Here is a 10,815-nt window from a genome sequence, read left to right on the forward strand (position 1 = left end):
TATATATAGAGAGAGAGAGAGAGAGAGAGAGAGAGAGAGAGAGAGAATAAGGAATGGAAAAAAATAAGAAAAAAAACCTAAAGGCTGTTGAAAGATCTTAGTTACAGAGAAAAATGTATGTGTTCATGCATACAAATACCTACTACTCACTTTCAGAGTGTGCAATCAAGTTATTTCATCTCTGTAATGGCTCTTCAGCCCACGTCGCACATCTAAAATCCTCTCCCTTGCCAGCGGCTCCTCTTTGATTCTGCACCCCACAAGATCTGACCGTCTCACCAAGCAGACTCAGGTTTCTCCTCCATGTTGTTTATTTTTTAAGACCATTGGAAGCAGCTTTCATCCTATACTACAAAAAGTTAGACTGAAAAATACTGGCCAGTGTGTGTTTGGGAGGGTGATTGAAACATCTTAAACATCTTTGTAAGTTTGTGTTTTAATTTTAATATCTCTTCATTTTTTCTGGTCCACTATTTTACATCCTGCTTTATTTCTATCGATTCTGAGGTTCAGCCCATCACATATAGACTGTCCTGATTATATGGGAAGACATGGCAAGGTCATATTCAAAGATTATGTTTTGTAGTGTATATAGGTCAGCCTCGCTTCTGTCAGACTGCCTCAGGGCAGCTGCGGCTACTATCCAGTAACTTGCCACCATCAGCATGTGAATGCGCGCGTGAGTGACTGTAGTGTGAAGCGCTTCGGGGTCCTATGGACTTGCTAAGGCACTACAAAACCATTTAACATTTATCTAAATTATGATGGAATCCAAAACAAGATCTCTCCCTGCCCTTCTTCCTGTGGGCTCTACACAAAATCATAACAAAGATTGTTCATGCATTGCACTGTACTGTAAACTATTTTTTCCCAGTTTCCAAAAACACTTTGGTTTAATTAGAAATCTTAAACAGGCTGTATGTCTGAGTGCTTATGCGTAGTCGTCTTTATGTTGCCTTGGTGATGGACTGACAACATCTATAATCCATATTCCTGCTTAGGTAGGCCTGTTCAGGGTCAAAAGCCATAGATAGATTCAGATTCTCCATTCTACATTTTCGTAAATTCTATGTCATAATCAAAGGTACAGTAGGAGATGGTGATTCCACAATCTGGCTTCGCGGGGGTATTTCATAAATTGGGTGCCTTGAGGCGCTTCACATGAGATCTTTGTCTGCTTAGCTTTATAACCACCAAAACAGTCCAGGTCTGCCGAAAATGTTCTGAACAAATCTTGCACAGAACCAGAAAGCATTTGTAAACCTGTTTTCTCTAAACAATCTCATATTCTTTCATGAATGAATATTTCCATTTGCTGTTCATGCAAATATACAATGTTGAGTACATTTTACATGCAGTGTCAGCATGTTTAGATCCATGTTTTGAATAAGTGCTTTAACGTTTCCTTATTGCCCCTTTCTCTAGGTGAGTGTGGAGGTGTTGCTTGAGTACCCCTTCTTTGTGTTTGGCCAAGGATGGTCTTCATGTTGTCCAGACCGAACCACTCAGCTTCTGGAGCTGCCTTGTACAAAGCTTTCCGTGGGTGATGTTTGTATTTCACTCACTCTCAAAAACCTGAAGAACGGCTCTCTGAAGAAGACGCAATCTCCGGAACCAGAAAACAACGCTTCAGGCCCTCACTCTAGCCACGGGCACCTTAAACCCCCCAGAGCCATCTCGGAAGAATCCCAGAGCTGCAGTGTGGGAAATTTCAGACACAGAGAGCGCGAGAACGGGATCAGCCAGCGGGGGGGCGGCGAAAGCGGGAGTGGGAGTGGAGGAGACCCCAGAGTGGAAAATGGAGATCTCACATTTGGGGAAAGAGGATCTGTTTCCAAAAGTCAGGTTGCCAGGAGCACAGACCCCAGCTCCAGTAGGCCGTCGGGCAGCAGAAAGCGGAGGTGGTCTGCCCCCGAGGGTCGGAAAGTAGAAAAATCAGAAGAGGAGCCCCCTTTGACCTTGCCCAAACCTTCCTTCATTCCTCACGACGTGAAAGTCAGCATTGAGGGAAGGTCAAATATTGGCAAGTAAAAAGGAAAGCAGGACTGTTAAAAACATTTGGGATTACAAAAGAAACAAAACAGGATTCTTCAGAAAAAGGAATGCCCACATTAATATTTCATTTGTTTATTTTATGTTTTGTTTTCTATCTTGAATACTGTACTGTAGAGGTAACTGTACTCTACGGCGTATCACCTTACATATTATCACATGAGCAATCGGTGCCGATGTTGGTGATATTTTCATGAGATGATGTATGCTGTGGGATTGGGGAGGAGTGCTCAACTTTGTTTTTGGTGGCTCTGTGACACACTGGCACCACGCTCGATGGCTCTGCCCTGCCACAGACACTTTACACAATATGTAAATTTCACGCTGATGCAGGCTCTCTTGGTTTTTTCTTGACAGCAATTTCATTCCCTGGGCGCTTGTACGGAGACTGCCTGGATAAAAAAAAAACACTTCAACCACCGACACTTTCCAAGTTAGCAGTAAAACATCAGCTGATTTTAAAGATTGGGGATTTGTAGCTAAATCCTGAATGTAATTGTCAAAAGTAACTGGGATTTGGTACATTTTATGTCCATCTTTTATTTTTCTATAAATGCGTCAGAACAAATCACGCAGGGGTCACCGAGTAGAGCCAGTGTGTCACATAGTAGAGAGGGAACAACACTTACTCTGCTTACTTTATTGACAGCAGAGTCTTTACTTTTATCTGTAGCATTTTCATCTTAATGTTTTAATTTTGTTAACCTCTCATCTTTTATCTCACAAGATAGTTGCTTTAAATGATTGTCAAAAAAAACAAACTAAATCAGGGGTCATTTATTCCTTGATTGAACCCTAGTTGGGTCGTTGTTGGTGTATAAATGTGATACCCTAACCTGATACATACAAGTGCAAAACACACTGTGTTGGTGAGCATTGCTTTAAGAAAAGATGATTGTGTACAATCCTAATTGTATTTGATGAATCGCTTTGTATTTTTGTCTGTTTAGAAGAGCTGCGTGAGAGGAACAAAGAGAAATTTTTTGCATGTGAACTCTGAGAGGGTCGGGATGTTTCGAATCACTTTAAACACCTGTCACACTCACCCTACAGCGAAGCAGACTTTAGTTGTATCTTTATTCACACAGTACTGTATGTTTTTAGATATTTTTTTTTATTACTTGGAGAAAAGTAGAAAGTAGCAGCAGCACTTTGGAGAGGAGAAGCGTTTGGAAGAGCAACAGGGAGCTGATGTGCCATGGAATCATAAAGCAGTGGATGAATGTGACAGGTATAGAAGAAATCCTAGGTCAGACATGGATTAAACTGGTGGCGTATTGATGACGTTAAGTACAAATATAGTAATTTACGGTGCCTTGCAAAAGTTTTTTTTTTTTTTTTTCCATTTTGTCACATCACAACCACAGACTTCCTTGTACTTTTTAGAGGGGGGGGAGTAATAGATCAACACAAAGGAGTGTTTAACTGTGAAGTTGAAGTAGATCAATCCCAGTTGTTTTTACTAATAAAAATCGAAACAATTTGTGACGTAATTTTTTTATTTTTTCATATTTAGCATATTTTTACCAGAACGTAAGTGTAAAATGTCTGGGTTTTTTCCAGCGTGATTATGTATTTTGTTCCAAACGCCGTCTAATAAACTCTGATCAGCTTCCCTCACCCTGCTGAAGAAAGGCATCCTTGCAGCATCATGTTGCCACCACTATGTTTCACAGTTTGAATGATGTGTTCAGTGTGATGTGCACAGCATTTTTGCAAGGAGGCCAAAGATGTTTTGGTGCCATCTCACGAGAGCACCTTCTTTCACCTGTTTGCTGTGTCCCCATAGTTTGCTGCAAATTTTTAAAAAGGACTTTCAATACCTTTCTTTCTTTATACAGTGACTGCTTTTTTGCCTTTTTCATACAGGCCAGATTTGTGGAGTGAAATCTGTCATTTTTACACAGTAAAATCCACCTATGTGTGATTTTACTAGTTAATTAACAATTGAAACTTGCACAGGGTTTTATTTTTGACATCACAAAGAGGGTGTTGAATACAAATGCACACAACACTTCACTCTTTACAATTACCCGCTACTTTGTCACGTGAATGCAAGGCAGCGTGTGGTTTTAATGTGACAAAATGTGTAAAAATAGCGATGTGGATTCTTTTGCAAGGCACCATGCACAATAGTAGACAAGTATTGGAATGTGTTTTCATAGTTTGGGCTGTGGGATAAAGGTGAACAGAAAAAAACAACAACAGCTTTTTAACATCCTAGTGATGTTCTGTGCTAAACCAAGAGCTTAGAAACTCACACCACATCATTTTGAAGGTCACCATGTATTTTGTAACATGTGCGTGTGTGTGTGCGTGTGTGTGTGCGTGTGCGTGCGTGTGTGTGTGCGTGTGTGTGTGTGTGTGTGTGTGATGCTGGTCTGTGTCTCTTCATACACCCACACGCAGACAAAAAAAAAAACAGTACAGACCATCCCTGAAATCATTGACCTTTGATATGTACTGTATTTGTCAATACACTTTTAGATTTCTGCAGGTGCAAGCATATTTGGTTCACGGTGTCCCTACTGCAAAGACACCGGTGGACTGACATTGGACTGGTGCACACTGCTAGCAGTACCGTCATACTGAAAGTGCTTCGTGATGTGTTTGTGTATGGATGGGAATTTAGGAGTATGTGTGCGTGTTTGCGTGTACATGTGCATTGTGCATAGGAAAGAGGTAGTTGTTAGATATATATTTAGGAAATGCTTAATGTCCAGTGTTTCTACTTGGAGTCTTTACTTACGAGAATCTTGCAATTTGCACATCAGGAGGAGGGAGTGAGGTGGAGACATGATTTTCAGCGCCCCTGTCCTGAAACAAACTCTAGACCACATAAAACACACTGGAGGAAACCAGGGTTTTTTTTGTTTCTGTTCCACAACAGGCACTTCGCCACATTTAGAGCACATGCTTCTACATCAGCTCTTTAAATGTCAGTTACAAAAAAGTTATTTAAACACAGAGCAGAATTTAAATGTGCCTGCCTACTGAGTTTATTCAAAGATGGAATATTTTCTAGTTGCTCTCGAGGAGACGATTTGCCCCACAGTCGAGCCCCTAGTGACGGAGATAGAGCGTCTCATACAGCTGAAAGCTATTATCACTAAGACGTAGCGGTTACCTCAGCAAATGTGCTTGCCTGGTGGTTGGTATTGATGAATTTTTTAAATCGGTGGTGTTAAAGGTTCAAAACAATTACACGCTGTTTCTTGCATATGAAAGTCCTTGCAACTTTGATTGTTTTAAAACATATATAATAAAGGAACCTAGTTGCTTAGTTTTAAAATGTTCTTTGTGTAAAACCCTTTACGCCAGATTAAGACCATACCATGATATTTAAATCAGCCAGGATGTTGATGATTATTGAAAGATCTTCTTTTATGCTTTAAGAAGACAGTGTGCAAACCATTAGGGGTAAAGGAGCATGGGAGTTACTCCAACGATTTAAGCAAATTTTTGTGATGAGACTATGTTGCAGCATTGGTAGCATATTGGGGTCCTCGGTGAAGAAGTTTTACTTAGCGTTGGGAGTAGCTAATCGATGGCACATTGCCATCAATTTTTGCTCATTAGTGATTTTAAGGTTGAGTGGCCTGATGCTAGGGCTACAACTTTATGCACACAATAGACAGTCAATAATCAAAACTTTATTTTTAAGCCTTAGGAACTGCAGCTTTTACAGCTCAAACAAGCAACCCACCATCCCAGTAAATAAATAAATGATTTGTAATGGTCAGGCAGGTATGTCCTCAGCTCCCTTTGGAATAGCACACACACCTCCAAATTGTGAGACCCTAAAAGCTTTTCAATCTGCAGTTCAAATGTTATTTTCCAAGTTTTTTTTTCTTTTTCTTTTTTTTCAAGATATGGTCTTAATCTGTAGCGAAAGGGACCAGACCACATTTCACCACGAGATGAATTCTTCTGCAAGCATATCTGTTATGTTCAGTTCTGCTTCAGTTCAGCTTACATATCCCGTCTCTTTAAGTCATGGCTTATCGACATTTATCCCACAGGTTGTAGATCCACCTCTAAGGGACAAAGACGTTTCATGTGGTGAGTGTTTGTTGGGTTGATGGCAGGATGCATGTGTGTTGAGACGGGCGGATCAGTCAATGAAACAAGATGGTAAAGGGGAGTTAACGAGAAGACCCCAAATGAGATTTGAAAATGCTTTATTTTTTTATAATAAAACAGGGTTTTCAGATCAACATCACCATAGTAGTGCTCTTTTATTTCTTTCCTCTCCTTCAGAAACCTATTCAAGAGAAGTATGTGTTCCTGTGTGCATGTGTTTTATAAATGTATGTTTCTTGTTTTGTCTATTCCCTCTTACCAAAAACACAAGGAAAATTCAGCATTAAAACAAACCTTGCCCCCACTCCAGTCATCTAAACTTTTTGTATTCAAATAGGTTAAACCTAAAAAGAATCGTATACCAAAGCCTAATTAACCTACTCTTGCTTTGGTTGGGTTAGGAAAGCAATAGAAAAACCATATTCAGGCACTCTGCTCCCATGAGTGGAACAGTCTCCGCAATAAACATTTAATGAAAATATTCCTCCAGCATTACAGTCAAAACAAACGTCTGTCTATTGTGAAAATATATTTAGATAATTATCCATCAATACAACTTGCTTCAACAAAACTTTTCCCCTTTACCATAAATTCTACTTTAACATCTTGAAATTGCTGTTTGCAATACCAGTTGCTAGTTTTCAGGGAAGACTCGTATATATGCAGTAACGTAATTTAACGCCCCCGAACCTCTTCTGTTTTTCCTGCTGGTCAGTCGTTAACGCTGATGCTAAAGCTACAGGTTAGCATACGTCACATGCACCTGAAAGCAACCAGCGCCTTGTCTCTGCCCAGCTCTGCCTCGTTGCCACGACTACATAGTGACCTCGTTAACTTTGTTTCAGGTACCCGATCGCAGCCAGCCAACCTCCCAAATACCTCCTCTTGAGGCAAAGCAATCGTTTAACCCCGTAAACAACCGTTAGCTACCTTTCAGTGTGATCCTGTCTTCATGTTGGCGTATAATGACCATTAAAGGTTTTTTTGAGGGGGGGGGGGGGGGGTTTGTTAGGGGAAAAGGGTTTCTGTGGAAAGGTTATGATCGGTCAGTATCCTTAAAGGGTAAAGTGAAAATAATAAGCTACGTTTGGAGGAAGAATTTGAAACAGTTAATGCAATGGCTAAGAGTGAGGCCAGCTCTGAAATCAGTTTCCATTTCAATGATTTTATAAACTTTTTAACCATTATCATCTTTTACACAGATGCTGTTGGATATTCACACTGATCACATGTTTGTCTGCAGTTCCTTACAAGAGGGGATCAGAGGTTGTAAAAAATGGTTCTCATGAATCGCTGTGTAGTTCTTAAGATTAGTTTTGAGATGGCAAAGATTCATCAGATTAAATGATGTTATTGGGTCATTGCATATTAAAGTGGAGGTCCTCGTGCTGTTAAAGACTTTATGTGAAAGTCTGTGGCAGCATAGCTTAGCTGGTGATCAAGTTATCTAGTGTTAAATATGTAGAAAGGTGATACTGGTGTTATTCACCAAAAGGAACATGTCAACCTATGGCAGTGAAACACAAGACAGATTCTCAGTCATGTGACAAGTATATTATTAATTATTTTAATCCTTATAGGACAACTGAAATTGAAACTGCAACTCAGTTAAAAAAAAAAAAAAATTTCTCTGAATCATCATTTGGTTTATTTAATGTGATTATACTTGTTAAAACAGATCTATTAAAGCCTTCATTTTGTGTTTTTATCTTAAAATAATTTGTTGAGGTATTGCTATTAGACCCTGTTTCAGAGTGCATGTATTCCAAACCTCTGTCTATGAAACCTGTGGTCATTCAGAAAGTTATATACTGCAGGTAAGACACTGATTGCTCGTATCCTCTTCACAGAACCCCACTTAAAAAAAACATTTTTTTAAATCTTGCCACTGAAGTTTTTATTTCACCTAGAAAATTCTGTCAATTTTCGTTAATAACACAAGTGAGCTTGGTATGGAGGTTTGTCGTGGATGAAGTTGAGGGAGTCGTAAAGTTCTTGTTTTGTTTATTGATCTGAAGTTCGCCCATTTTTAATCCCCTTTAAATATATCCTATTGTGCAATACGTACATTTTATTTTCCCCTCTATTACCGTGCCAAGTGTATGTAGAGAGTTCAGCGAGCTTTTGTGTTCTAACCTCTCTCCATGTGTGGCCCTTCTGCAAAACAAAAGTAAGGAGGCTTTTTTTTAAAGCAAGAAACAAACCCACCTTTTTTTTGTTATTTTTTCCCCTCGTTACTCTCTTTCCCCCCACACCTGTGTGGCCTTCCTCTGTTTTTGTGTATGTCTGCATCTTGAGTCCTGCGTGTCGTCCAAACACGCACGAGTGTGTTTTATGTGTGTGTTTGTTGTTTTCTTCTCTAATTGACCGTGAGATCGTAAACCCTGAACCTCAGATGTTCCTGGTGGGACTCACAGATAAGGAAAATATAAACTCATTGATAGTGGGGACCACTTTTTGTAAAAAGTTGGGGGAAAAAAAAAAAAAAAAAAAAAAAAAAAAAAAAAAAAAAAAAAGCAACAGATGCACATGTAAGTAGATGTAAAAACAAAAGAAAAAAAAAAAAGAAAAACTTGATAATGTTTCAGCACTTTCTAATCCTGGGACGGGCTCGGTCTAACCCCTCTTTCTCAGACTGCAGCCCCGTCCTAGGGAAAACATTCATTCAAAAATACGTAGAGAGTGACAATGGGGGGGTGGAAGGAGTGTGATTACTGATGGGAAAGAGAGGTGGCTCAAGTTTTATTTTTTGCACATCAGCTTTCTTTATTTCTTTGCAGTAACCTTGAGTTTGTCTCATCTTCACTTGGCGCCGGCGCGTTCCTGGGTCCAACGGGCCGTGGCGCTAGGTGATTCTGTGGCTTGTTTTCCATGAAGAAAACCTCTTTCTGTCTTCTTCTTTTTTTTTTTTTATCTATGTGAGGAACAGAAATCTTTCCCTCTCCCCCCCACAACAGCATCCAAGCTGGGTCATTATTTGTGCTTTCATTGTGCTCCCATGTTTTTGAGCTCTAATTTGGCAGAGGTGTTTGACAGCTCGGTTTGGGTCGTCCGGTGTGAAAACACTGCGTGCAACCCTTCGCTTTGTTTGCATTATCTTTTGGTGCAGGAGCTTTTTTTGTGTGTCATTTCTGGTCTCCTCGTAGCACTCGGTATAATGTCAGGGGACTTGGAAAAACTATGTAGAGAATGTGTCATTGTTCATTCTTAAGACAAGCTTCCTCAGTTGAGGAACACTGCTTATGTTTTTTTTTTCTTTCTTTTTTTTTAATTGGCTTCTTGCACAACTTGACAAACAAAATGAATGTTGGTGTGTGAGCTTTGACTTTTTTAATATAAAAAAAGGCATGTGTGCTCCATTGTTTCTTGATGTTTGTATTTTCATTTTGCAAGAAAAAGGATGTTTTTTGGCACATTTTTGTGTTTTAAAGTTTTAAAAGTGAATAGAACTTTTTCAGGATTCCTCTTTTTCCTTGTTAATTATGTTCGTTTTCTTTTCTTTCTTTTTTTTTTTTTTTTGTTTGTTTGTCCATAGCGCTGGATAACCAACTCAGGCAGAAAGATTAAAAAAATTAAAATTAAAAAAAAAAATGTGTAAAGGCCCACATAACAGTTTAGTTTCACCCCAATCAATTTACATAGTGGGCTGTTTTAATGTATGTACATTTATCACATATAATTTGATATTGCAGTTGATTCTTTTGATGATTAACAAATGTCATAACTGAAAGTAAACTATAAATTATTACTCTGGTATTCTGTGTAACATGCTGGAGATGCCTTGGATTTCTCTTCGGTGTACTAAACATCTGCGCACGGCGACAAACTCTCAGAACTGGTTGCCTCTGACCCTCCCCACTGCCATGGAGGGGACGGAGGCCATCCGTCAGCCGATTCCTTCCCCTGGTCTGAACACTCAGCCCTGAGGCTCGCCACCGGTCGGTCTAGCTATCACTCTGCGAACCTGGTACATCGAGTACTAAACTGAAACTCTATACAGGCCGACGAGGTGGGGGCAGAGACCCCTACATCAGCACAGTCCGGCACAGACAGTCTGTCCTGTGGTGGGCCACAGAAAATCCCAGCCAACTTGTTTGTACTATATTGTACTCACTCGAGTCTCCGTGTGTCACCGCCCTTATCCTCTATAGCAAATGGAGAAAGAAAGAAAAAAAAAAAACCTGTTGGTGTATGTATTTGACATCTGTATAAATGCACCTCTTTGAAAAGGAAAATGAAACCTTGACATATCTGGACTAAACTGACAACTTGTGTCTTTATTTAAGAGCGACACACTGATAGACATAAACACTGCACTTAAATCACCATTTGTCTGGGAGTTTGTTTTTCCATTGGCTAAGCAGCGCCCTCTAGGGTCTGATAGGCTGCATGGCACGTTGCTATTTTGAGGAATTTTTCAGAAGTTTGCATTCAGCACACATTAAACCATAGGAACTTCTATGCTTCTGTGGCTCTATAGGAGAGATCTGTTCTATCTACATCTACGTTTTTATCCATTTAGATAAGACTCTTTAAATCACAGGGATGTACTCCCAGGGCATCGAGACCATCTAAAGGTAGGTGCATATTGCTAAATTAATAAAGTCATCAAAATGTCAATGTATTTTGTTTATTCAAATCATAAATTGAAACTTGTATAGAGGTACATGTACAATATAT

The 10,815-nt window shown here is 39.6% G+C and overlaps 1 protein-coding gene across 5 annotated transcripts in view; it reads left to right on the top strand.

The window, feature by feature from the left end:
- Positions 1-10,396, top strand: part of atxn1a (ataxin 1a) — a 113,817-nt gene extending 103,421 nt beyond the window's left edge. For 3 of the 5 annotated variants that reach the window (XM_017307536.1, XM_008422051.2, XM_008422055.2), the window contains one exon: positions 1,426-10,364. In XM_017307536.1, coding sequence (XP_017163025.1) covers positions 1,426-2,031 — 606 coding nt within the window. In that variant the 3' untranslated portion in view covers positions 2,032-10,364. Of the gene's footprint in view, positions 1-1,425 lie in introns of all 5 variants that reach the window. The other 2 variants (XM_017307537.1, XM_008422056.2) reach the window with 1 other exon arrangement.
- The last annotated feature ends 419 nt before the right edge of the window (positions 10,397-10,815 follow it).

This window comes from Poecilia reticulata, linkage group LG11, assembly GCF_000633615.1.
Source record: "Poecilia reticulata strain Guanapo linkage group LG11, Guppy_female_1.0+MT, whole genome shotgun sequence".
Lineage (NCBI taxonomy): Eukaryota > Metazoa > Chordata > Actinopteri > Cyprinodontiformes > Poeciliidae > Poecilia > Poecilia reticulata.